The sequence below is a fragment of the Phacochoerus africanus genome, chromosome 16 (assembly GCF_016906955.1).
Source record: "Phacochoerus africanus isolate WHEZ1 chromosome 16, ROS_Pafr_v1, whole genome shotgun sequence".
NCBI classification, from domain to species: Eukaryota; Metazoa; Chordata; class Mammalia; order Artiodactyla; family Suidae; genus Phacochoerus; species Phacochoerus africanus.
The window spans coordinates 31,979,483-32,007,459 of record NC_062559.1 but is presented as its reverse complement, the minus strand read 5'-3'; the positions used below and the strand labels follow the sequence as shown (position 1 = coordinate 32,007,459).

The 27,977-nt window shown below is 34.4% G+C and overlaps 1 protein-coding gene across 1 annotated transcript in view; it reads right to left on the bottom strand.

Moving 5' to 3' along the window:
* Positions 1 to 4,861: 4,861 nt before the first annotated feature.
* Positions 4,862 to 27,977, bottom strand: part of PPP1R3A (protein phosphatase 1 regulatory subunit 3A) — a 38,761-nt gene continuing 15,645 nt past the window's right edge. Inside the window, exons 2-4 of the mRNA XM_047763677.1 lie at positions 9,763 to 9,821; positions 9,542 to 9,666; positions 4,862 to 7,635 (exon numbers count right to left, since the gene is read on the bottom strand). Of these exons, the coding sequence (XP_047619633.1) occupies positions 5,320 to 7,635; positions 9,542 to 9,666; positions 9,763 to 9,821 (2,500 nt within the window). The 3' untranslated portion in view covers positions 4,862 to 5,319. The remainder of the gene's footprint in view (positions 7,636 to 9,541; positions 9,667 to 9,762; positions 9,822 to 27,977) is intronic.

Here is a 27,977-nt window from a genome sequence, read left to right as displayed (position 1 = left end):
GGCAAATATTTCCTTTTAAAAAATTCAGTTGCTATCGTTGCTAGTTGTTCTGTTTGCTTACTCTAAAAGTTGACATGCTGAACAGGTGTGAAACTGAAAGATCAGCCATTTTCAAAGGGCATGGCAGCAGTTGGGAATATTGAGTTTCTTACACTTTATACCTTGTGATGCTTGTTGATTTTTAAGCTACTAAACTTCCTTACCTGAAAATATGTCTTGTTCTATTAATTTTCACATTATCCAGTGAATTATGGTATGTATTATTATTCTTTTAATATATAATCTGTATATTATTTCCCATGAGATAGAATGAATGGGATTTTTCCTGTGCTAGGGAAAGTTAATAAATATAGAAAATTTATTTTTTAAGGGGAATGGAGAGGAAGGATTTTTTCTCTTTTTCCCACATCCCAGATCCACTGTATCATTCTGTCTTGTAGCTACATTCTTTTTGCCTTTTTCTCCATTGTCTTTGATATTTTATGAAAAAATTCTAGCATTGCTTTAAGTTTATGCATTCTAAAATCAGACCTCAGAATACTTTATCCATGTTTCAGGGAAAGGATAAGAGGAGATATCGCTGCAAATCAATTCTATCCACAGGTATTGACCGAGATTTCCTCCAAACTACACCTTATGAGTCGTGGGAGGAAAGAAGCCATGTTCCTGTCCTGAACAAGCGGACAGTTCAGTTAGGATAATTAGTCAAATACTCAGTGCATGCAAGACGATTAGTGTCATAAGAGATCTGAAAAATTGGAGAGATCTTACCAACTGAAATAGTAGGAGATTTCAAAAGGATGGGGACTAAAGCTGTACATAGAAAAATGTACCGAGTTGGATAGGAATAGAGAAGGGAAAGATAACTAAAAGTGACTTCTTAACAGAGGGACGTACCTGAGCAGTCATAGAACAGATGAGCATGACCTTTTCTAGGGAAATCATGACTTGCTTGACTGACAGAGGACTTGAAGCAAAGCAGTGGGAATGAAGGGGCCGTGGTTCAGATGGGGCAATAAGAAGGACGAAGCATTGATTCCAATCAAGATCAGTAGTTTAATTAGTCATTGAAATACGCTGCAGAATCAGATCTTGGCATCATCTCAGGCAAATAATGATTTCTCTGTAGTCCATTGTTGATTTACACATGGTATTCTTTATTATCATGAATATAAAGAGTTAAATATATTAGGAAAAACTTGGGGAATTCTTCCTTAAATTTTCACATAACCATTGTTTCATATTTGAAAACGAAGGTAATGTGTACGCACCTAACAGATATCAAAAAGACACAAAATAAAAATTCTGAAGTTTTTAAAGAGTTGTTTGTTTAATAAGTTTTTAACATGCTACAATAATGGCATTTCTTGTAAAACATGTTCAAAGCTGGGTTGAAAATCCAAGTGAAAATTTTATTAGCTATTTAAAGAGGTTTGGGTAAAACTATGAAAACATTGTGTTAATGACCAAATCTATTTTTAAAAGATGAAAAGGAACTTATGTAGCCATGAGCTTTATTATGATTTTTTTTTCTGAAAATTGAATAAAATTAAACAAATTAATCAAATAAATAAAAGTATCTTTTTAAGCTGTTGTCTTCATATAGGAGTACAATTGTGGAAATGCTGGAAGAATATTCCTTTTGTACCTTGTAACAGAATCAAATGATCCTAATTCTCAGTTCCACAGAATTGGAAGGACTTAAATAAAAGATAGGACTTAAATAACAAACCACAATCTTTATTGCATAGTTCACTTTCTATATTTACTCAGTGAAATTTTGAAAGGTCAGAGATCATGTTAACAAAAATAAGTAGGTGAACTGGCCCTGGGGATAACAGCTCTCCTACTTGTATCTTTACTAGTTTTCCTGCTAGTTTTTTTGTTTTGCTTTGTTTGCTTATTTTGCAAAAATTTAAATGTAAAAATTGAGCCTAATAAAGAAAACAACAGGTCTGGTGATATAAAATAATATTCATGACTGAAAAAACTTATGAAAGTATCATGAATGCTATTTGGGAAAATATTTTCTTTGATTCCCCAAATTTGATCTGGATATTTTTAAGTTTTCCATTTAACCAGTAGACTGGTTTAAGATGACAAATAAAAGAGGATCCTGTTTCTCTCATAAAAATAGTGACAGACTATATATATAAATAAATATATATATAAATATACATATGTATGTGTAAATATATGTTCCTAGGAAAAATTTACTATCAAAATATTGGGGCTTAGTAGGAAAACACAATTGCATTAAACTAATGTTCTTGAATGTTGAGAGGTGAATGTCATCTTGAATCATTTCCTCTTATATTGAAAAATCTATAACATATTGGCAGCTTGTACAGATGTGATTTTTTTTTGTCTTTTTGCCTTTTCTAGGGCCACACCCATGGCATATGGAGATTCCCTGGCTAGGAGTCTAATTGGAGCTATAGCCGCCGGCCTACGCCAGAGCCATAGCAATGCGGGATCTGTGACCTACACCACAGCTCCTGGCAACGCCGGATCCTTAACCCACTGAGCGAGGCCAGGGATTGAACCCACAACCTTATGGTTCCTAGTTGGATTTGTTACACTGAGCCACAGTGGGAACTCCAGATGTGATTTTTTTTTTTATGATAGTTGATTTTACTACCTACAGTTGCTTGACTTGCCAATTAATTTTTTAGAACTTTGTTTCTAAAAGTCAGGAGCCCAGTAAGATAAAAGGTGATGATTATTATTTCACATTTCTTAACCACTATGGAAGCAGATATGCAGTATTTTTTATTTATTATCATGCCACACCCTCTTTTGGCCCTTAACCAATATTTGAGGAGACACAATGAAGGTAGCTATGATGATCCTTGTCATGATGATTCACAGTCAAATCTTTATTAACCAGGTTCTTCCTGGGATTCACTTTGCTTATTCAATATAGCGATGTGAACAAAGCAGGCTGCAAACATCTACCTTTCCACCTAGCAGTTCATACATTCTTATGACTTTATTTCAAATTCTTCATAAGTAATGTTTGGAAAGTCAATTAATTACCAATTGTATCTTCTTTGCATGCAGAAAAGTGTACAATGAAGTCTTTTAAACCCATTGAAACTTCTATTATCACATTACAAATATGTATGAGAAGGTTTAATAAGTTAATGTTGCCAAAAAATCAAATAAAGGAGATAAAGAAGTTACATTCTTTTATGTATAAGGGAATAATTACAGTTCAGGCACCTGTGTTCATAAAAAATATAGTGTTCTTTGCATTAATAAGATATGGCATATTGACTGAAACTCTTAAAGGTAGAATGCAGAAACCAAGCCATTAGGAACTGAGGAAATGCTAACTATAACTTCATTGTGATCTAGACATGTCAACAAAATTATCAAGATAGAAATTTCAGAGATAATATTCTAGGTCCAGTCTACAGTATCCCACTTGTATTTAATGAAAATATGCTTTCTCAAACAATCAAATATTTGCCCCGAGTTCTACTTCAAGGTGTTTGTGTTTGTTCAACTAAAAAGTTAAAGTCAAGCATTCAGTTTCAGTGGGACTTGAGACAAGCATGCAATTAGGGGATTTGGAAACAGTTGTGTAACTACTGAAAATTAAAGAAATCATTTACTACCACTGGTAGTAAAGGAAATCATTTACTACCAGTTTAAATGCTTCATTCTCATTTTGTCTTCCCAGAAATGCATGTTTCTTGGAAGTGTGGGATGATAGGTGCAAACGTTACTCAATGAATTCACCTTTACAGATTAATAAACAGGTTACTTTTCACTCTGAAGATCAATGTTACATTCTCTATGAAAGTAATTCCTATAAAAAAGAAAGCCTTCAAATGACCTCCCTCAGTGTGACTCTCTTCCCAAGTCCTGGCCAAGTCGAAAGCATCATGCTATATATAATGCCTCCTCCCTGAGGACTAGCCATTCAGGGTATCAAAGGAAGTGCTCTGCCATAGAACAGAGCAGAAAGTTTTGCATATGTTAGTCATTCGACAAATCATTGTTCAAATCAATTGTATAAGAATGTTTGCATTGCCTTTATGTGACTAAAATAACTAGTTCCATTATTTCACATACGTAGCCATAGATAATAATAGCAACCAAAGTCACTGCTGTAACTGGGTATTCATTTCTCCCTTAGTAGATTCCATATTTGCCTATTTGTCTGCTTAAAAATTTGATTTATCATTTAGCAACCTGATAATTATATAGTAAATATCACTAATGATTAGTTGCTTGTTTTCTAAATGCACCTAAGGGAATAATTCATTGCTTTATAATGAGAAAAGTTAAAAAATTTAAAGACAAAAAAATACTGCCAAGTAGAATAGTTCATTTAGAAATCTTTTTTAATTATTGTTATAATTTAATGCTTTATGCTTTATAGGTACAAATTCATTCTGAAGTAATGTTTGTAGAACTTTCAACTTAAATTTCCAACTTTGAATAATAGTTGATGTTGAAATTATTCAGCTGTGTTATACAGTCTCCCTTTAAAAGAGAAAAGCAATGCTTAAAGACAAGCCATACACAAAATTTTGTATAACTGAAAGATCATCCCTTGATTGTTTCAGTCTTTTGCAAATTTGGTTTGCAAATGCCTTGACTTTGCAGGTATGCAGGAGTTAAAATGTGTATATGCGTATTAAGTGTTATTCAGGCAAAGGATGTGTTTCTTCAAACTACATCTATGCATCTCAATATGTATAGATATTGTTCTTAAAAATATGAAATAGAAATTGAAAGATTTGATTTATCAAAATGTGCTGATAAATGACACAGTGGTAAATGCAAATTTCATGGTCAGTATTAAAATACCAAAAAAGTCCTCTGCCATTGTCCACGTTTTATCTATTTTTAAAAACCGTAGATGGAAAAATACTCTCAGGGAAAAAAATGAAGCTTTACTGCAAAAGAAATGAATGCAAGAAATGGCACTTTAAATAGTGAAGCGACGTGAAGCATTGAAACTTCATAGCCTGCTAAGGAGCAACAGCTGTACCTAATTTCAACTTGACGTGCTTCAGATCTCATATTCATATAGGTATTTAATGATCCAAACATAATGGTCCTATATAGAATAATTACTTATATGAAGGAGCAAACTTCATACGCATTCCTTTTTAAATGATCCTTCAAGAGAAAAACTGCACTGGCTGTTTGAACAATGAATAGTCTCGTTCACCAATCCAAATGTTTGAGGCTAAATAGCTTATCTTTTAAGAGAGAATAATAATAGTGCTGAGGTTACTTCTTTTTGACAGACTCTTTTTGTCTTCCCCCTTCCCAGGATAGCCAGTGCAGTGAAAAAAGTTAGAATGCCCAGCCGATCATTAAGTCGTACTGATAGACAGTTACGAGAAATATCAGAAACAAAAGAAAATAAGGTATTTTAGAGTTGATGTATTTCGAAAGCAGAGATTCACTGCTTTGAGCCTGACTTTCCTGGGCAGGGAGACTACTAGAAGCAGAGCTCTCAGATTCCTTGTCACCTGAAGAGCACAATGATTGTCCAGAGTTTATTAATCCTTCATTTTCATGCCTTGCCTCTTCCTTGTTCTCCAAAGCTTCACTGGTTAAAATAGTCGGCCCTAAAGATGTCTCCACACTGCATTCTCCTTGTTGGGAAATCTGGCCTGTACATCTTTCTTTCCGACTACCTAATGTCACTATTCCTGAACTTTTGGAAACGTCTTCAGGTGTAGTCATAGGATGCGGGTGCTTGTCAATACCCTGGATTTCACTTGTTAGATTACAATTATATTCTGATTTAGAAGAAATTGATTGAGGAATTGTAGTAGTATTTTCATTCTCTGCAGCAGTTTCCCGTTCATGGGTTGGCACTGAATTTTTAGCGTGGTGATTGGAAATGTGAGAGCCATTCTGAGAAGCTCCATTAGTGCCTGAGTTTAAGGCAGAATGAATAACGGCATCTATATTCGTTTTCTTTGATAATTCTTGTACCTGCCCAGGATCTTTATTTTCTGTAAGTATTTTTTTGCCTATTGGTAACATTTCCAAATGTAAATCCAGTTTTGAATCTGCTTTTTGATTGTCTATAATGACCTGTGATGATTCTTCTACAGATGTTGTATTTCCAACATCACGTTTCTTCCTGTCATGTGTCTTCCCAGAATTGTATACAGATATGGTTTCTTCCTTCTCTGTTTCATCTATATGAACATTACAAATACCTAAACATGATTCCTTTTCAAAATCATTGTCATAGCTTACACCTACTGTATCTCGTTGACAAAGGTTATCATGTGAATCATTTCTCCCTTCATGTGGATCAAACGCTGTTTCCTTTACCTCGATGGGCCTGTCACTTCGTGCTGTCTCTTGAGGTAGCTTAGCAATTATTGCTTTTTCCCTAGCAGACATGCTTTCTAGAGTACTTTCTGATGTTGTCTTAATTATATAAGCTGTACCTGCTCCTACTTTCTCAGTAATACCATGATCAGCAAGAGAAGACAGTTCATAGCTCGCTGTTTCTTGGCAGGTAAACAGTTTTTCTGTAGGAGTAGCTTTCAGAATCCTTGTATTATCTCTTTTTTTCCACATGTCTTCACAATCTGCTTGTTCTTTGGTCTGCTCTGTTATATTTGTTCTATTCTCTCTTGCTTTCCCCTGACTTTCCAGAACATTCTGATTTTGTTTATGCTGTGTGTTCTTATTCTGATCTTCAGGTTTAATGCAATCTGATTGTTCTTCTTCAGCCTGGAAAAGATACTTCTTCCTCAAAACATTTCCATTTCTTGGTGAACAAGCTTGACCAAGAATTCCGCCTAAAGAAATCCCTTCTCTAGTAGAGAGATCACAGTCTGGGGTTGTTAACACAGCTTCTTCCCAGCTTAGATTTGTCCTTGGTGAATGAAATATATCTGCTCTGATTGCCTGGCCATGAATTGTGGTGTCTTTGCTTGGCAGAGCAGTTAGGTCTCTAGTGCTAGCTCCCATCCCTTCCACACTTATTTCAGAGTGGCCTGTCTTCCTTTCTTGGTCATGTAAGATTGATGGAAACTTTTTGCTTTGTTTTTCATTAACACCTAAATGTATTCTTTGCTCTTCCTCCTCATTCTTACCGCTGTCGTAATCTTTCTTGGAAGATCCTTTTTCTGTCGATTCTTCTGAATGGAATTCCGAACGGAAATCTCTTCTTAAACATTCCCAATCCTTCATTTCAATTTTTTTAGCTTCTTCTTCAAGTTTTTTATTACAGTTTTCTGCCATTATTTGATCTGAAAAAAGATGAGATATTTTCACTCTGCCTCTCCCTTGGGCTGGATTAGCATTATCATCCAGTACTTCTTTGCTACCAATATGTAACTGCACTAATTCATCACTACTAGTATTTCCCAGTGATGGCTTGATTTCTCCCATATCTGAAGTAGTTCCCTCTGAAGGTTGATGACTACCCTCATTTCCTGAGGGATATTTTTCATTGGGGTAAGAATCTCCTTTTAAGGATCTTTCTGCTGATGAACTTGAAGACAAAGGCCTTTTGAACAAGTCAGTGAATACTTCATCATGGATTTCCTTCTTCTCTAACCCCTCAGCTTTATTTGGAAAATTGACTATATTCTTTTCATCTCTGGAAGCAGTACTTCTTATTAAGTGTTGATTTATCTTAAGGGATAAAAACAAAGAATAATGACCAAATCATTTTAAATATATAAAACAAATTAGATAGGTTTCATTAGCTTGGATAGTAATTATCTGGTAGATTGCCTTGATTCATTTTGTTTGTCGATTTTTTACAAATTTTATACACCAGATGTTTTGGGGGTTTCTTGTAGGCTATGACTTGGCCATGAGATTAATAAGAAAAGGGGCCAAAATTAATCACTCTCCTTCCTAGCTTCCAAATATCACATTATATTATTCAACTACTCTTGCTTGTCATTGTACTTTCTCCTCACTTAGGATATACACATTGATAGCTCCATGCTAATCAATTAGAGAGCAGCTTCCTAGGTGCCCCTTGCTGCATTTACACTTGCTGTAGGTGCCCCTATTACAGTTTCTCTTATTAATATGTTTTCTGCAAAGCCTCTGCAAACTATTAATAGCAAAACGTCACTCAAAGAAAAGTGAGGGAGTTAATGTCTCTGCAAATTCTGTTTTAATGACCCTCTGCCAACTGGTACTCAAATGTATTTGAGCTCTTCAGTGATGCCAACTGTCAGGATTTAACAGTGAGATGCCTGTGTTTTTTTTTTTTTTCTCCTCATAACTGACATTTGCATGATCTCAATAATTATATGCAAATCTTACGTTTTCCCCTTCTTCTCACATAAGGCTCATGTTACTTGTCAACTGCACAGCTGTCTTGTAAGCCAATGCCTGTGGGTTCCACAGATTTGGTTGTATTTCCATCTATTATAGAGCTTCATTGTTTTATGCATTAACGTCAGCATAGAGCAAATTAGCATCTAAATTAGAGCTCCCTGTTCATTTATTGGACGTACAATCTCAGTAACTTCTAAACAAACTTTTATATATTTTCGCCTGCTCATTGTAATGAGGTATATTGGTGAAGTATGTGATTTTTCAAGGCCCTTTCATTATATTCTGTGGTTTGAAAAAAATGGCGGTGTTAACTTTCAGCTGGTGAGAATTCTCACAATGGGTGACAACTTTGTAGTTTCTTAAAGTTGGAGCAAAGTAAATTGCATACTTTAGTGATGCAGCTTCCATATCACTATAGAAAAGATGGAATGTGTGGGGAAAGAGATGAGTTCTATTTCTTTTCTGTTTCAGCACTGACACTTGAAGAAGCAAATGTCATTTTAATCTTAGATGATTATGAATCCATGTATCCTAATGATATGAACTCCAACCAAATACAGTAAGGGATAAATTGCATTATGTGACTCATTTACTCCTATTCCTTCCTTTGTGATAAAAATTCTATCTAAACCATCCCCCCAAAATTCCAAATAGATTGAATGTTCACCAAGTGTGAAATTTATGATAACAAATTTAATACTAAATTGTACAGTGTTGAATTTGTTTCCTGTTATGACACAGGCTATTTTCTCCTCATTTGGGAATTTAAAACTTGCCAATGATATAGAACGTAGAGATTCTCACAAAGATGGAAGTAAAAAAAAAAAAAAAGCTGCTAAAGGCAAGAATTAGACTTGTAGAGCCGGACAGAACCTTAACAATCATCTAGTTCAGCCCTCTCATTTCACAGACGAGTTTGTGATAAGTGTACACTTGTCACAAAGATTAGAAATGCATATCAGGATAGTGCTACCTCTTCTGTAATTCCTGCAAAATATTACTCAGAGCCTCTGGTAAAGAGATAAGAAATGAATGTCATTAATTTACTACTGCAGAGACCAGAAGCAACATACTGAAATCAAAGTGCCTTGTTGATCAAGCTTGAGATGCAAGAACAGAATAGGCTGTGCTTTTCACATTTGCAAATTATGTTAGTTGAAGCTATTGAAAGGCAGGCATTGCAGCATCTTTGAAGCATAAATGGATTCATCTTCTCTAACACTGTGGCAACCAGAACACTTACCATCAACTCTAATTCTTTTTCATTATGTTCATCATGTTCCCTGTTTACATCTTTTACATTTTGATTACCGGTTTCCAAGTCTTCCTTGTCCTCATCAGAGCAAACAATTGTTGGGATATAGGTATCTGAAAAGTTCAGATAATTGTGTCTAGGTAAGATCATTATAATCACAGGTTTTAACAAAAGAAATGGATTCAGTTTAAAAATTAAGGAAATATTACCTGTAATCTTTGAATTCTCAAAGTTATTCTCCTCTGAAGGTGCTGATGATTCTTCTTTACTGTTAAATTTAAAACAAAATCTTAAACATTTTTATGGGACTATAAATAGAGTATATTTATAGAGGAGGAAATTCAAATCAATTACAAGCCAAATATTACATAACCTTTCATATTTTTTGCATTATTTTGTATATTTTAATATTAAATTGATTTCTTAGAATGATGAAATAGTATATATTAGTTGTAGAAAAATGTAAAAATTATATACACAATGCCATTTTTATAAATAAGCTTATTTTGCTTATATTGAAACATATAACCAAAGTAAAAATATAGGTAAATGCAGAATATTCCATCATTCATGAATTTAATCTTTTCAGGTGAGAACATTTTTCTTTTGGTTTAAGTGATGAAGTTTTATGAATTGACAGTCCATTTGTGGTCATTGAAATTGCTCTTTAACATTCCAATGATTAATTTTTTGTGTTCCATTTTACTCAGTATTCTTTCAGTTGAACAGACATAATATTGATCTCCAGAAAAGGAGAAAAAAAACAAAACTTACTAGAAACTTTGAAAAGCAGCTAAATTTGTACTCAGTTTAAAACTTCATGTGTGTATTGCCAAAGGCCATTTTTACAATCAAGTCTTCAGATCACTCACGTAGAAGTTTATATTTTCTTTTTTAAAATAATTTGGGTTGCATTACCTTTTCTATCAAATTTTGTATACTTTTTGAGAAAGATAAATAACTTTTTCTTTCAAATGTGATTTGTTTGTGGGTATATTTGTGGAACCAAGAAATTAGATCTGTCCATGACATTCAGCAAGAAAAAAAAAATTTAATGAAAAGCCCACTTTTTTGTATAGCTATGTCACAAGTCAATCTACCAGAAGTGACTGGCCCAGTATCCACATTTTCTTGTACTGTCTCAACTGAATTTTCTCCTAGTGAATTTTTTCAATGACTTTTTCTGCAACAAAAGAAATCCAGAGTGTTGACAATGGGTAATAAACTTGTTCAGTAGAGCCTCGTCTTCATTTGCATGAAATGCTAATCTTGTTTCAACAAATCACAAAAAAGTTGCAAATTCTTCCATCCTTACTATATGAGGTGATTCAGTTTTGTGTACATTTATGATGCTTAACCTCAGTTTCACCAAAACTATTTTGTACCTTATAATAGAGCCAGAAATGAATAATATATTTTCATTAGAAAAATACAGTATTTCCACAATTGATACTGATTTAATCTATAAATCTGTATTGTTTAATGAGGCCAATAACTATACAGAGATTCATTTTTGTGGAATGCAACTGCAAACTAATGCGTTTTTCTTCTACATGTATATAAAATCTACAAACAAAAATTTATAAACCACTAATCAAATACTAAACAGATATAATCAAATCAATAATTCCTGCTTCATCTTTAGTCCCATAACAATTCTGAAAATCTCATTTGTGGAGGGATAATAATAACCTTTTAAAGCTTTTTTTTTTTTTTTTTGGTCTTTTTGCCTTTTTTTGAGCTGCTCCTGTGGTATGTGCAGGTTCCCAGGCTAGGGGTCTAATTGGAGCTGTACCCGCTGGCCTATACCAGAGCCACAGCAACTCGGGATCCAGGCCGCTTCTGTGACCCACACCACAGCTCACAGCAACACCAGATCCTTAACCCACTGAGCAAGGCCAGGGATCGAACCCTCAACCTCATGGTTCTTAGTCGGATTCGTTAACCACTGTACCACGACAGGAACTCCAAAAGCCTTTTACTTTTGCCTAAACAAAATGTTATCCATCATTTTTGTTATTCAATTCTCTAAAATGTTTTAATTTAAAAATGATTGCATCAAAAGGAAAGGAATCTGTTTTTAACTCACTTCAGATGTAAATAATTAGTGACCAAACTGTGTATGCTTTTATTAATATGTTACAAAAACATGTAAATACAGAAATATAGGGGAGAAATCTTAGGTTTGGGGATAAATACAAGAAAGAGAAGCTGAAATAGATGAAATTGAAATATTATATAAAATGTCTGTTTAAAAATCTAATAGAAGATGTGTAAGTCTCCTATAGGGAAAAGAATAAAAAATATATCAATAAATATTAAAGACCTAGAAATTATTGAGAGAGATACCATATTCATAGTTAGCAAGAAGATATATGAAAACATAAATATAGTCAGTCACCACTATTAGAAAACAGAGAAATGCAAATCAAGATCACAAGGAAATACTCTACCTATTTAATTGATAAAAATTGCTACCAACTGCATAAAATTGAACCAATCAAAATGCCTGTAAACAGAAATATATGTATAAAACTTGTCATTTCATAAGAGGAATATTATATAGCACTCAAAGTTAATAGCCACAGAGACATGCAACAACATGTATAAATTATAGCAACATAATGTTAAATGAACGGTCCAAAAACATTGCATCAGAAGATGTTCTTTTTATTGAGCTAAAAGTTGCTAAAATAATTTATGTGTTATATATCAAGGAACACATAAATTATAATAAAACATTATATAAACAAGAAAGCTTGATTTTTCAAGATTGTGGTTGCATCGGGTGGGCAAGTCAGAGGAAAAGAAATGGTGAGATGCTGAGTACCTTGAGTAGCAGTTTTTTAGGTGCTTATTATTTAAAATATCTAAATAGTTATATTCTAGTTCCAGATAATTTATTAAGAAAAATTGGTTTCTTTCTGGCCTAAATTACTGGATTCTACAGATAAAATCCCACTACCAAATTCAAAAGTATCTATTATATGACCAATTGCATTTAAAGGGTATAATTAAAACAACTTTAGAAATTTGAGGAAAAAAGCAAAGAACTTGATAATTGATGACAATTAAGACCCAGAACTGTATATAGTTGTGGTATAAATGAAATGTATTAATGAATGTTTTTAGTCTCCCCTTTCTATTCTCTCAGTCCTTGTTGAGCAAAGGAGTTTCTTACTGGTCTGTATTCCCATTGGTAACACAGTGCCTGACACATAATAGTGGCATAATAAATGCTGCCAAATAAATTCACACCTTCCTTTTTACTCTTCCCTTCTCCCTACTTCTTGTCAATATTATCATAACATTATTCTTCTTTTCTTTCCTCATTAAAATTTAGTTTTATAAAATGTTCAAATAAATTAAAGCATGCATATTTCTGTGTGTCTTATAATGTTTAAAATAACACTCCCTCCAAAGTTCAAAACAGTGCTTTTATTTATGGGTTTAAATAATTAATCAAAAAATTTAAAAGCTTCTAATACAAATTGAGAGTTAAAAAGTCAAAAATGTGCGTATTTTATGGAGGGGTGGTTCATTTCTAGTGCACTTTAAATCATATAATCTAGTCACTAGTATCATTTAATCATTCTTCTAATAGATATTTTGAATACTCACCATAAGCCATAAGTTCTAATAAACACTGGAAAATCAAAAATGAATAAGCATACAGTTTCTTACCTCAAGGAAGCTATAATGTAATGATGGAAACAGAAATATCAACAGGCAATTATTATAATATGACAAATAATAAAATAAATAATAGGATATAATTTCTCTTAGAGAAAAAAAGAATAGAAATGAGGAGGGCACTCAGAGAAATCAGGGAATTCTTCACAAAAGAAGTAACATTCTAAATTATATTTTAGGAAAAGTAGGAGTTTCTCAATTAGAGACGAATGGTAAGGTCATTCCAGGCAGAATGAATGTTGCATTGTTTGAAACTATTTTCTCCCTTTCTGTAAGTTGTCTTTTTTTTTTTTTTAATGGTTTCCTTTTCTGTGCAAAAGCTTATAAATTTGATTAGGTCCCACTGGTTTATTTTTGTTTTTATTTCTATTGCTTTGGGAGACTGGCCTAAGAAGATATTTGTACAGATGTCAGAGAATATTTTGCCTGCATTCTCTTCTGGGACTTTTATGGTGTCTTGTCTTATGTTTAAGTCTTTAAGTCATTTTGAGTTTATTTTTGTGCATGGTGTGATGGTGTGTTCTAGTTTCATTGATTTACATGTGGCTGTCCAGTTTTTCCAGGACCACTTACTGAAAAGACTTTCTCCCATTTTATCTTCTTGCCTCTTTTGTCAAAGATTAATTGACTCTAGGTGTCTGGGTTTATTTCTGGGTTCTCTATTCTGTTCCATTGTTCTGTATGGCTGTTTTTGTACCAGTACCACACTGTATTAATTACTGTAGCTTTTTAGTATTGTCTTAAGTCTTGGAGAGTTGTACCTCTTGCTTTGTTTTTGTTCCTCAGGATTGCTTCAGCAATTCTGGGTCTTTTATGGTTCTATATACATTTTTGGATTGTTCATTATAGTTCTGTGAAAAATATCATGGGTAATTTGATAGGGATTGCATTGAATCTGTAGATTACTTTGGGTAGTATGGCCATTTTAATGATACTAATTCTTCCAATCCAGGAGCATGGAATATCTTTCCATTTCTTTGAATCCTCTTTAGTTTCCTTGGTTAATGTTTTATAGTTCTTAGCATATAAATCTTTTACCACCTTGACCAGGTTTATTCCTAGATGTAATTTTTAGGGGGGCAATTTTAAAAGGTATTATACTTTTATATTCCTTTTCTAATATTTCATTGTTAGTATGCAGAAATGCAACCAATTTTTAAATGTTAATCCTGTATCCCACTACTTTGCTGAATTTGTTGATCAGTTCAAGTAGTTTTTGTGTGGAGTCCTTAAGGTTTTCTGTGTCTATAGTATCACATGATCTGCACAGAGTGACGATTTGACCTCTTCTCTTCCAATTTGGACACCTTTTATTTCTTTGTTTATCTAGTTGCTGTGCCTAGGACTTACAATACTATGCTGAATAAAAGTGGCTGACAAGGGCTTAATCTCCAAAATATACAAACAGTTCAAACAACTCAACAGCAAAAAAAAAAAAAAAAAACTTGAAAAATGGACAGAAGACCTGAATAGACATTTCTCTAAAGAAGACATACAGATGGTCAATAGGCACATTAAAAATATTCAATATCACTAATTAAAGAAATGCAAATCAAAACTATAATGAGGTACCATCTCACACTGGTCAGAATGACCATCAATAGTAATTCAACAAATAATGAGTGCTGGAGAGAGTGTGGAGAAAAGGGAAAACCCCCCCACACACACTGTTGGTATAAATGTAAATTGGTACAACCACTATGGAAAACAGTATGGAGGTTCCTCAGAAAACTAAAAATAGACCACCATATGATCCAGCAATTCCACTGCTGGGCATATATCTGGGCAAAACTTCCATTCAAAAAGATACATGCAACCCTATGTTCACTGCAGCACTATTCACAACAGCCAAGACATAGAAACAACCTAAATGTCCATCAACAAATGAATGGATTAAGAAGAAGTGGTACATATGCACAATGGCATACTACTCAGCCATAAAAACCAACAAAATGATGCCATTTGCAGCAACATGGACAGAACTAGAGATTCTCATACTAAGTAAAGTAAGTCAGAAAGGGAAAGAAAAATGCTATATGATATCACTTATATCTGGAGTCTAATATATGGCACAAGTGAACCTATCAACAGAAAAGAAAGAAACTCATGGACATGGAGAATAGACTTGTGGCTGCCAAGGGGTAGGGAATGGGGTGGACTGGGAGTTGGGGGTTAGCAGATGCAAACTATAGCATTTGAAGTGAATAAGCATTGAAATCCTGCTGTATGGCACAAGGAACTATATCTAATCACTTATGATGGAACATGATGGAGGATAGTGTGAGAAAAATATGTGTGTATATATATATATACGCATTTGTGTGTGTGTGTGTGTGTGTGTGTGTGTTTAACTGGATCAATTTGTTGTAAAGCAGAAATTGACAGAACATTGTAAATCAACTATAAAAAAAATTTAAAAAGAAAAGTGTCAAAGATATAAAGGCAAAGAAGCACAAAAGGAAGAGACCCTTCCAGAAACAATGAAATGCTCAGATTTGACTGTGTTTGGGGGAAAGAATACCAAAGAATAGAACTAGAATTAGTTGGAGCCAGCTTTAAAGGGCTTGGCATGCCAGGCAAAGGGGGACCGAATTCTTTTTGTACTTTTAAACCAGTGTTTTGTTGAGGGTGAGGTGGGGAGTGGAGCAGGTAAGAGGGAGAGAGATGTGGTCAGATTTACATTTTGGGACCAACCTCTGGAAGTATATTTAAGGATCTCAGAAGAGCCTGGATGGGATGAGCCATAGTGAAACAGGAAGATAAGTCGTGAGGCTTGATATCTCAGACACGAATGATGACAGTTAAAGGTGATGGCAATGAGGAAAGAGAAGAGGAATCAAATTTGACTTAAACTTTTATTTTCAGGGCTGCACCTTTGGCATATGGAAGTCCCAGCTAGGTGTCAAATCGGAGCTTCAGCTGCCAGCTACAGCCGCAGCCACAGCAAGGCAGGATCCTTAACCCACTGAGCGAGGCCAAGGACTAAACCTGAATACTCATGGATACTAGTCAGGGCTGAGCCTCAGTGTGAACGCCCTGAGTTAAACTTTGATGTAGCACCAATGTGATTTGTTGATCAATTCTCTGTATGTGGGTTTTTAAAAATGCCTTCTTTCTGCCTGATCTTTGTGTTCATGAGATTTAGAAATCTAATATTTTCCTCTCCAGGACCTAAGCAAGGGGGAGTTAAGTCCGGTATTAACTGAGACTCCTGTACTACTAGTCAGTAAGTTCTTAAATTGGTTTGCTAGTTGGTTTCTGATGTCTTGCAGGCTGGGTAACTGCTTCCCAGGTACCATGTAGACACAGTTTTTAGCCTCCTTCTCTCATCTCTGTACATGTGCCTAGAAAGTACACCAATAAGTTATGCCCATGTTCCTGGCTTCTATTCTAGTCAATTCCTAGTGAAAGAGAAAGAAAAATCTGGAATCAAATCTCAATCTTTACCACTGTGTACCAATTACTAAATCACTTGCTAGGCATTCAACCTCCAACAAGGTACTTAACCTATCTATGTCTCATTTTTCTCCAAAATGTTGCATAGTCCTTACACAGGGCAGTTATTTAGCATAATTCCCAATAGGCGAAAGTATTTAATAAATGTATTATTATCATCGCTAGTTATTACCATTATTATTAGTAATATGTAGTAATTTCCACACTGACGATTAGTTCTCCACTGCCACAGTACCTAATTCTCATGCTTCTCCTTTTACTGGGAATTATCTACAATTTTTAAAGTTTACTCCATTGTCTAATATCTTTAAATCATGATAAATTTTTTTCACACATTGCTTTTAAGAGTAAATTGACAGGAGTTCCCGTTGTGGCTCAGTGGAAATGAATCTGAGTAGCATCCATGAGGATGCACTTTTGATCCCTGGCCTTGCTCAGTGAGTTAAGGATCCAGCATTGCCATGAGCTGTGGCACAGGTTGCAGACGCAGCTCAGATCTGGCATTGCTGTGGCTGTGGCATAGGCCGGCAGTTACAACTCTGATTCAACCCCTAGCATGGGAACCTCCATATGCCGCAGGTGCAGCCCTAAAAAGACCAAAAAAAAAAAAAAAGAGTAAAATTGACAGCCTGTGATAGCATACTTGCTTAGTCTTTTAAAAATATGCCTTTATTATCAAAAGTTCACCCTCCAAAGAAAAATCACTAGCTCATCAGTGAAAGTAACTTTTGATTTGAAAGAATCCTCTCCAAATACAGTGTGCATAGGAATGCTAATTCACACTTTCTGTTATTACCCGATTGATTTATTCAGTGTCAGAGTTTAGGCACCTTCTTAATATTCTTGCAGTTTCTGGGTATGTGGCACTTCTGCTTTTGGAGTTATGGTTAATTTTAACGCTGTCAAATGTAGTAGTTTTAGTATAAGTAATAATATCATTTTTCCTGAGTTTCTGTAATGCTATTGTGCTCAAAGCTCAGATGTCTCTTAAAACATGAGTGAAACCTTTCTGAGACCTGTTCCACACAATCTAAGTCTGATGTGATGGAATTACCCAGCTAGACAGGGTAAATGTCAGGATTAGGTTGTAGGTAGCAGAAGTGTAACTCTGTTTCAAGAGGAATCAAAAAGTTGGCATAAAAAAGGATCATTTCCAAAGTGAGTCATGAATATTGTATTTGTGTCTGTTTCAAGAGGAATCAAAAAGTTGGCATAAAAAAGGATCATTTCCAAAGTGAGTCATGAATATTGTATTTGTGTCTCTTTAACACTGCTTTAAAGTATTCAGCACTGCCTAAAGAAACCAACATGGAATTCTTGGGCATCCCCTCTCACTTTCTGATAAACAGCTACAAGGTAAATATTGAACTCCTTAAGAAGGAAGTGAGTCTGCCCTCTTTGTTCAAAGCTTGTGAGATCATTTCCTCTACCCTCCTTACCTAAAGAAAGAAAGGAGTATAAATGGAGAGCTGTTAAGTTAGAAATAATGTGTACTTCATTTGAGATCTTTTTAAGCATAATATATTAATATTAGCATTGCTAAGTGAATACTTACAGAAATACTGAAATGGTTTTCCTGGAATAAATAATTACATATTACATACTGTTTATTTTCATAATTTTGTGGTAATGTTTCTCTAAAAACTGACTTTTTAGTATTCCAACATTTAAAAGCCACTTGTGAGTTGGAGTAAGGAGGAAAGCAGAATCTTGTACTTAATGAGAGATAACCAACTGCTGGGGCTTAATATCTATTCCCTCGGTGTTACAATATCGATAGCCTTCTTTTGATCCGGGCTAAGCTGAAAGCAGAGAAGTATTTCATCAGAAGAGAGACAATTACAGAGATAAATGTCTAATTGTGAACAGAAGTGTCTTGGGAAAAAAAAACTAAAGGTATAAACTTAAGAAGGAATTTAGGATGAAAAGATAAATTCAGCTCCTCGATGCTAATGCCAGAAAAGAAAACAAAATTAAGACAGTTTTTCATTAATAACAGGGACTGAAAAAAGCAAGAAATAACCTCAAAGAAAAAACATCAAAAAATGTTAAATGGCTTTGTATTTCCTTTAGATGCTGAATCTGGAGACTAATAGCGAATATGGTAAGGAGCATGGTTTTGTGGGCATCACATCCCTTATCTTCAAAGTGGAAGCTCTGAATTAGGTTAGGGATATCAAATACCATACTCTCATGCTGGCCTCCCTCTCTGGCACCCATGGCAAGCACTGATAACAGAACAATGGATTTCTTTGCTGAGACCAGATGGAGCCCCTTGCCCCTTCTCTACCCAGCCAGGCAGCCACCACCCATCAAACCCTCTATTGCTCAAAATGGAAACAATTTGCCTTTCTCGGTTTTGATATTAAATAACATCCTTCCAGTTTTAGAGTTCCATATTTATATAACTAATAGTATTCATGAATGTAATTTTGAAATGCTTTGTTTAGAAATTGCTTAAATTTTTTTCAAAAGATAGATCAGTACTAGTAGGATCAATAAAAATAACTGTTAAAATTGCAATAAAAAGATAAATTCTCAATTAAATCTCATGGTCAGCATTTTACATTTAATACCTACAGAAATCCTACTCACACAATCCGTGAGTTAGTTTTATATTATTTATAATGCAGATTATACAATAATTTTTCCCCACATTATTTTACTATATCCAGGTAAAATTTTTCAATAATAGAACATTACCAATATCTACAACTGATTGGGACAAACAGATGTATTGGATAATACATATGATATAATTTATTACTTTAAATATGTAATCATAAACCATGGCAAACCACAAGCCCCTTGAGTAAACTCTAGTGAACTGCTCAAGCATTTAAATAACTAAGAACATACCACCACATTAGTGACCAGATGGTTTTATTGAGTCACTTTCCTGTTTTCCATAAAGCTGACTTGCTATGTTCCTAAAAATCTTTGCTGTTTCTGTTAGTAAATTAGAACATTGCCTATTGCCTCAGTGCTTGATCTTGAAAATGTCCTGAAAACAGTTGTACCATGCCTTCTTGCAGGAAATTTCAAAAGCAAAGACGCAACTAAATATATAATCTTGTTGAAGTATTCTTTGGTAAGTTTTTTTTTTTTTCCACAGTTTCTTCATTTCCTATGTCTTTGTCTCCTGCCAAGGATTGCTATTTTCAAATCTCCTTTGTCATGTCAAAGTGGTAGGTGCTATTTTTTTCTTGCTCACCCCACCTGACAGGAATCTGGGAGAAAAAAACTATTTGGATTTAACACTGTGATTGAATCTGGTCATTGTGTGCAATTTTGTAGGGATGTGATCTCTTTAGAGTGTCTTCTAAATAAGTACTAAATTGTGAGGATCTAGTGCATAATTAGGTTGAATCTTGGAGGTTCAGGTGCGGATCAAAAATAAAGTGGTAGGTTGCTTTGGAAGATGTGCAATTACAAGCAGAATCCATGAATTTCAAGCAGAAGACTTATAGGTAAACCTGGCCCAGGGGACTTCTCTGCTACAATCTGCAAATTATATTCTATCGAGAGAGAAATGTAAGAGTTTTTAAGTGATGGATACTGGGCAAACTAAATATATATCTGAGAGATATCAGGACTTTATTGGCCTAAAGTTCTTATTTTACCTAAGATCTTAATGAAAGTAATTTTTACCTGTGGAGCAAGTGGGTGTCAAGAAACTAGTGATTGTCCAGCTGAGAGTCTTACTACTGCAGAAGTCTGACTTTCTTATTCGCCACAATTTCCTTGCAAAATAATTCCTAACAGCTTTATACCACAACTATCCTTAAAAAATTATCGGTGTACTGTAATGCCTATTTTTTTCCTAAGGATAGTAAGTCTCAGGCATTATATTCTTCATAATGATACTGATTTGTTTGTGGTTCTGTAAAAACTTATTATCATAGAGTCGTAACCGTGAGCCAAGTAATTGCAGTTAAGAAAATCTTGATTAAACATGTTTTCTCTGTGGAATCTATACGTAAGTATCACCTAAGATACTCAGTTTGTCAAATGCTGAGATTTGACACCCAAACTCTACAGAATTTGTGTTACATATTCTTCTGAAAACTGTTTTAAGAAAAAGTAATTTAAAATGTAAAATGGGGAGTTCCCGTCATGGCTCAGTGGTCAACGAATCCGACTAGGAACCATGAGGTTGCTGGTCCGATCCCTGGCCTTGCTCAGTGGGTTAAGTATCCGGCGTTGCCATGAGCTATGGCACAGGTTGCAGACGTGCTCTGATCCTGTGTTGCTGTGGCTCTGGTGTAGGCCAGTGGCTATAGCTCCAATTAGACCCCTAGCCTGGGAATGAATCTCCATGTGCCTTGGGAGCAGCCCTAGATAAAGCCAAAAAAAAAAAAAAAAGTAAAATGGTATTTCCAGTGTATGTGTGTGGAAAGGTTATGTATGGAAGGGTTAGGAGTGGGAATGAAAATGAAGGGGCACGAAACTTTCAGTCTTTGAAATCAAATCCCTCTGAAGTGACACTTTTCAGAAGGATCTCTTGCCCAAGTGAGAGAAGAATCTGACCACCTCACCTGAGCATCTGAGACCTCTGTTGTTCGCCAGGATAGTACAGTTTAAGCGTGATTTTCCTTTTTTTTGTTGTTGTTTGGTTTTGTTTGGGTTTTGTTTTTTTGTTTTTAATGGGGAATAAATTGTCAAACCTCTCCAACTCTTTCCCCAGCTTTTGTCCAATTCCTGTCTCTTGATAGAGAATTCCATGTATCAATACTCTTCCCATCTAGAGAATAAATCAGGTGAAATGATGTATAATAAAACTATTGGTAGCACGGTTCTTCAATATTTCATATAGGTGATCGTAGGTTTTATGTTTGTAACTAAAAAAGATATCTTAAATATAATAGCTAGGGTTAACAAAAGTCAAGGCATGCCAAATCAAGTTAGAAATGTTAAAATACTGCCTTTCTGTGACTGCTTTTAATTTAATATTAAATTTAAAAGTTAAGAAGTCCTCTTTTTAGATCCTGGGACCTTTTATTTGTAGCTCTGAAATTAATATATATCTAGTATTTTCTCTAAATTTAATTTTTAAAATTTCTATAGTTTTATATTGTCAGCTACTTTTTTATAGTTCTATAGTTTATATTATTAGCTACTGCTTTTTAGTTTTGTGTTTAGTAATCTCTATGATATGAAATCCATTGGAATTCATTTCCATTTTCAAGAAATTCAATTTCACTAACATTTTTAAACTAGCTATTCTACTTATGCTAATCACAGCATAAATTGATATATCAGGGAAAAGAGAAATATGGTAAATTGGGTTGGATGGTTTGTATTAAAATCCAAATGAGAAACCTATTATCAACCTGGATTTGTATTTAACTGCACTTGAAAAGTTTTCTAGGCAGACTCAGGAAGTCTTAAAGCATTATTTCTAAATTTAATGCTTTTGTGAATTTAAGTCACATGTTAAAATCATCTTAATGCACCTTTTTGTCAATTCTTCACAATAGTATTAACAAAAGGAAGGGAGGAGAGGATACATTTAAAAAGCAAATGAAAAAGAACTCAATGGAAGCCTATTAGGCGACCTGTTGATGAGCCTGTAAGAGAGGCATTAATATGCGGATCATTGACATGATAGGCCATAATGACTCCTCCAGGGACGCTCAGTCTATTGTGTCAGAGACTAGTTAGGGATTCATTAACGCGAAGACTCATGACTTCTTAATATGCAAATTATTAATGCAATGCACTGAGGCATACTCACAAGTGTCCACATCTCCTGTTACAGGTTTTCTTTGCCAGCCCTTCACCCACACCTTTGGTGAACTTGTATTTTCTTCCTTCTATCCTCTGTTGCAGATTTCTTCACAAAAGAGTCTATACTAGAGTGGAATCTACCACTTCCCGTTCAAAGACCTCCTCCTCTTCAGCTCACATTTCTTTAATTTAAGGCAGGTTTATATGTACAAATCGCTTGAACATTTTGACAAAATCATTCAAAATTCACCACAAAGTCTGACTTGGTATTTTTCTCCAATGTTAAATTGGTTTTTGGCTTAAGGCAGAGCAATAAGAACAAAACTCTTATTTTTAAAAAATGAGACTGAAGCACAAATAGTGTAACCATTTGAATAATTTGCACTGAATAATTTGCACCGAAGGTGGATGGGGAGTAGTGGAATAGAAAAAAGAAAAAGAGAGCAGAGAAAGGCTATAAAAGAGGACACAAGAAAGAAAAGTGTAATTTAACTAAGGAAGAACAGTAAGTGTTCATATCAATATAGCACATTAAATGAGAAAATGGCTTTAAACCACTCAGTGTCTGGCATACAGCAGGAAATCAATAAGTATTAGCTACTATTATTACATCGACATTTGGAACTTTGCAAAAAGATGAAGTTAATATTCACATCCCCTATTGAAACAATAAGAAAAATGTTATGGCATGAAAGTTGTTCAGTCCTTGAATTAACATATTGTGAAGAAAGGGATCAAACTTATATTCCTTATTCTTGCAACAGAATTGGCTACAGAACTCATGGAAAGGTACTCAAGTACCTTTTAAAGCTTATCCACATACCATGTATGAGAAATATATTATAACTTTTCATCTGGGACTTTATATGCTACTTATATTCATTTTCTGGCCATTTTATTGTAGCATCATCTAAAATATAATACAATCTCTTACTACTATTTCTCTACTGAATTTCAGGAGAAATTACCCTTACTTCTAAACTTATAAACCCTAAATTCTGCAGTGTGTCTATAGAAATCTATATATATTTATCATAAAATATTTTTATCCCCATAAAAATTAGTAATATAATTTTTAAGTGAACAACTTTGTATGATTTACATTCTACAAAATCCACATTTTAAGTGTTCAATTCAATGATTTTTAGTTTATTCAGTACAGTTACAGAGTTGTGCAACCATCACCAAAATCTAATTTTAGTAGATTGCTAGCACTCCCTTAATGAATATGCCCATTAGAGTTACTTTTTACTCCCAACCCAGGTCTATGCAACCAGTAATCTTTCTGTCTTAATATATTTACCTATTCTGGACATTTCTTATAAAGAGAATCATGCAGTTCTCTTTTGTGGCCTCTTTCATGGAGCAAAATGTTTTTGAGGTTTATCAATGTTGTGGGATGTATCAATACTTCATTTTTATTGTTAAATAGTATTCCATTGTAAAGATACATCCCACTTTGCTTCTGCATTCACCAGTTGATGGGTATTTGAGTTATTTCCAAGCCTTTTGGTGCTTGTGGACAGGGTTTCTATGAACTTTACTTGCAAGTGTTTGCATGGACATATGTTTTCATTTCCCCTAGGTAGACACCTAGAAATTTATGGTAATTATGGATTATGGCTGGATTTAAGGTAATTCTATAATTTTAATTTCTCCACATATTCATTGACACTTGTTATTTATCTGTCTTATTGATTATAGTCATTATAGTGGATGTGAAGGGATATTTCATTGTGGTTTTGATTTTCATTTTCATAGTAACTAATGATATTTAATACTTTTAATGTATTTATTGGTCATTAATATATCTTCTTTAGAGAAATATCTATTTAAATACTCTTAGCTCATTTTAAAATTGGTTGTCTTTTTATTATTGAGCTGTAATAGTTCTTCTGAATATAGGTCACTTATTAGGTATATGACTTATAAATGTTTTCTCCCATTCTGTGGGTTGTCTTTTCACTGTCTTAACTGTGTCTTTGGGGGTATAGAAGTTATTAGTTTGGATAATATCCAGGTAATATAATTTTAAGATTAGATTTAAGGTCTTTGCTACCTTGCAGAGATCCTATATAGAATCTATTTGCTTCAAACCCTTTAAATTGGAGGCAATGTTATTTATACCATAAATAATTTTTATTAGTGTAATTATCACATGCAACAAATTACATTTCATGTTCTTGCTCATGTTAATTTTAATACTAAATGCTAGAAAAGATCCACCAGTTATTGGTCTTAGCCAAGTTCTAGACTGGAGTACACTCATGTAGATTCAGAGATGATGCAGATGAACTCATAGATTCAAGAAAATAAGTCCAACTGATTTAAGAAGCTTGAAGTTCAAATACCATCTTACTCCTCTGGTGTCTTTCACTGGTAGAAATATAGTAGGCAGGAGGAGCTCATTGTGCCAAGATGACTCTCCAAGTTGAATACTTTGGATCCCTGATTAAACAGAGCAAAATTCATTGCCAGAAAATCCTAAAACAATAAAGTATGAAGGGCTCACTAAGACAAACTATGGTTAGAGATTAATAGAAGAGCAATATGGTGTTTGGGAAGGACAAGTTGAGAACCAGACATGAACTGAAAGGCAAAGAAGATGTGACTAAAGAATTTGGGCCATAAGCTAGGATTGCTGAAGGGGTCAAGTGCTAGAGCTGGATTCTGCATGGATGAAGGTATGTTGCCAAAGATGGGCATCTCTGGCACACCTTTAACAAGGGAGCATAAGTCTTCATAGTCAATATTCTGAAGAAGACCGCTATCAATTGGCTTTAAAAGGATTCAGTCCTTATACTGGACATCATGCTAGTCAGTGTACTACTGGACAAAATTTAATGTGTGTTCATTCAACAAACTGTCGATCTGTGTTAGGCATCATGTTAGAAGTTAAACCGCTAGCGTGAGCTGAGATTGAACCAACTCTGCCTTCACAGAGCTCACAGTTTAAAGAAGGATAAATGAAAACTGGCAGTTTAAAAATCTCAGGTATACCTTTCATGATTGGGGAAGCATGGAGTCCTACAGAAGAAAAAGCAGTTGACCCTTGAATAACATGTTTGAACTGGCAGGTCCACTTATTTGCAGATTTTATTTTTTTCAAAAGTAAACATTAAAGTACTACATGGTCTGCAGTTGGTTAAATCTGACAACGTGGAACCATGGATACAGATGAGCTGAGTATATGGGAGACTAACAAGTTATACTTAGATTGTCAGCTACACAGAGGGTCACCAACCCTAATCTCCCCATTTTTCAAAGGTTAACTGTAATAAGACCCATAACTCAAACTCAAGGAAAGCAGTGACAACTATGTATATACATGTGTTGTAAGGAGAGATCAGACTGGATCAGATCCTGTATGATTACAGATCATATTTAAAAGTTTGATTTTTCTAAATCATAAAATAAGTGCTTTTCAAAACAAAAACTAAATACTTTCTAAAAGTTTACTTCATTCTAAGTGGAAATTAACTTTACCATGCTATTTACTGTGTCTTTTCCCCTTCCCCAATTCATCATAAATGATGGGGTAAAAGTTCTTTAATAAATGCTTATTTATAAAGCTTATCTTTTGTATCTGCATTCCCATAGTCCTTAATGTTGCTATTGCTTAAAAATACCTCATGCCATATTTGCAAAGGTGTTATTTTATTTGCAAATTTTTCTTTGTTTTATTGTATTATTGTTTTTGTAGATACTGAGACTAAATTCTTTTCGAACTTTTTTTTTAAATTATAACTCAGAACACCTGTGTTTAGTCTTTTGTTTATATCACTCTCAACTCTGGTGCATATCAGAATCACTTCATGAGCTTTTGAAAAATACCAATGCCTGTGACTTGCCTCAAAGCAGTGAAATGAGAGTCTTATAGTAGGATCTGGGTATGGGTACTTTATTTTTCCATCCTGTAATCAGCCAAGTTTAAGAAATACTAGTTTACACAACTATTCTACACTGGCTTTTACTATATCAATATATGGTTAGTGCAAAAATAAATCCTTCAGTAAAAATACTATGCTGTTAAGATTTTCTGTGAGGTGGGAGAAGAGGATATACAGAATCAAACAGGTTAGCAGTAATGTAAATTTTTTTTTTTTCTTTTTGCCATTTCTTGGGCTACTCCCGCGGCATATGGAGGTTCCCAGGCTAGGGGTCGAATCGGAGCTGTATCCGCCAGCCTTCATCAGAGCCACAGCAACGCAGGATCCAAGCCACGTCTGCAACCTACACCACAGCCCACCGCAACGTGGGATCCTTAACCCGCTGAGCAAGGCCACGGATCGAACCCGCAACCTCATGGTTCTCAGTCGGATTCGTTAACCACTGCGCCACGACAGGAACTCCAGCAGTAATGTAAATTTTATAGGGATTGTACTTCTGTTACTGTTAGGGACATAAAACAATTAATTTTTACTCATCATGGGGATTACCAATCCATACATTAGTGAGTTTACTTAATTTATTTAATGACAGGAAATTTAGATGCTGTCTAGGGCAAGAAACAATCTTTTCTACTTTAAAAACTATATTTCTCATTGTAAAACTGATCATGTCTGTGAAGATTTAGACCTAGGTTAGTAAAATATTTTCCAATTGTACTATGTGGCAAATTGCCCAAACAATTTTTCTAAATGCAAGCCCCATAAAGTGTATTGCCAAGGACACTAGTTGGTTAGATCCCATAAAAGAGGCAATTAGTTTTGAGATGAAAATAATAGAGATGAGGTGATAGTTACTGAAAAAGGCAGAAAGTACAATTTATGGTTTAAATGTAAGTTCATGGATAATGCTAATAATTTAATGTATTTGGGGTTTATAATATGTAAAAGAATATTTCATATAAAATATTATATATACATATATTCTGGTCTTGTTTTTTCCACATTTTGTACGTAAACGAAGGCACTTGTAAGATTACATTTACTATTTTTCCAAATCATCATTTTACAATGGTGTGCATGATTTATATTTATATAGTGTTGATTTTATGAAAAATGTTTTATTATCACAGCTATCAATTTACATAAACCTAGGCAATATTTCTGATAGTAGTAGTTTGTTTTCAGGACATTTTTAAAATAAAAATAATGATAGGTACAATTATTTAGTGTTTTTTTTGTTTTTTTGTTTTTTGTTTTTTGTTTTCTTTTTGCTATTTCTTTGGGCCGCTCCCGCGGCATATGGAGGTTCCCAAGCTAGGGGTCGAATCGGAGCTGTAGCCACTGGCCTACGCCAGAGCCACAGCAACGCGGGATCCAAGCCGCATCTGCAACCTACACCACAGCTCACGGCAACGCCGGATGGTTAACCCACTGAGCAGGGGCAGGGACCGAACCCGCAACCTCATGGTTCCTAGTCGGATTCCTTAACCACTGCACCACGACGGGAACTCCTATTTAGTGCTTTTAAAGATAACTCAAATGTGGAATTTTTCCTTGATTAGATTAACTTAATACAACTCCCTCTTCACTAAGACAAAATTTGTGACTCAGTCTTTCATTGGAAAAGATAGACCTAAAGGATAGGATATAGGAAT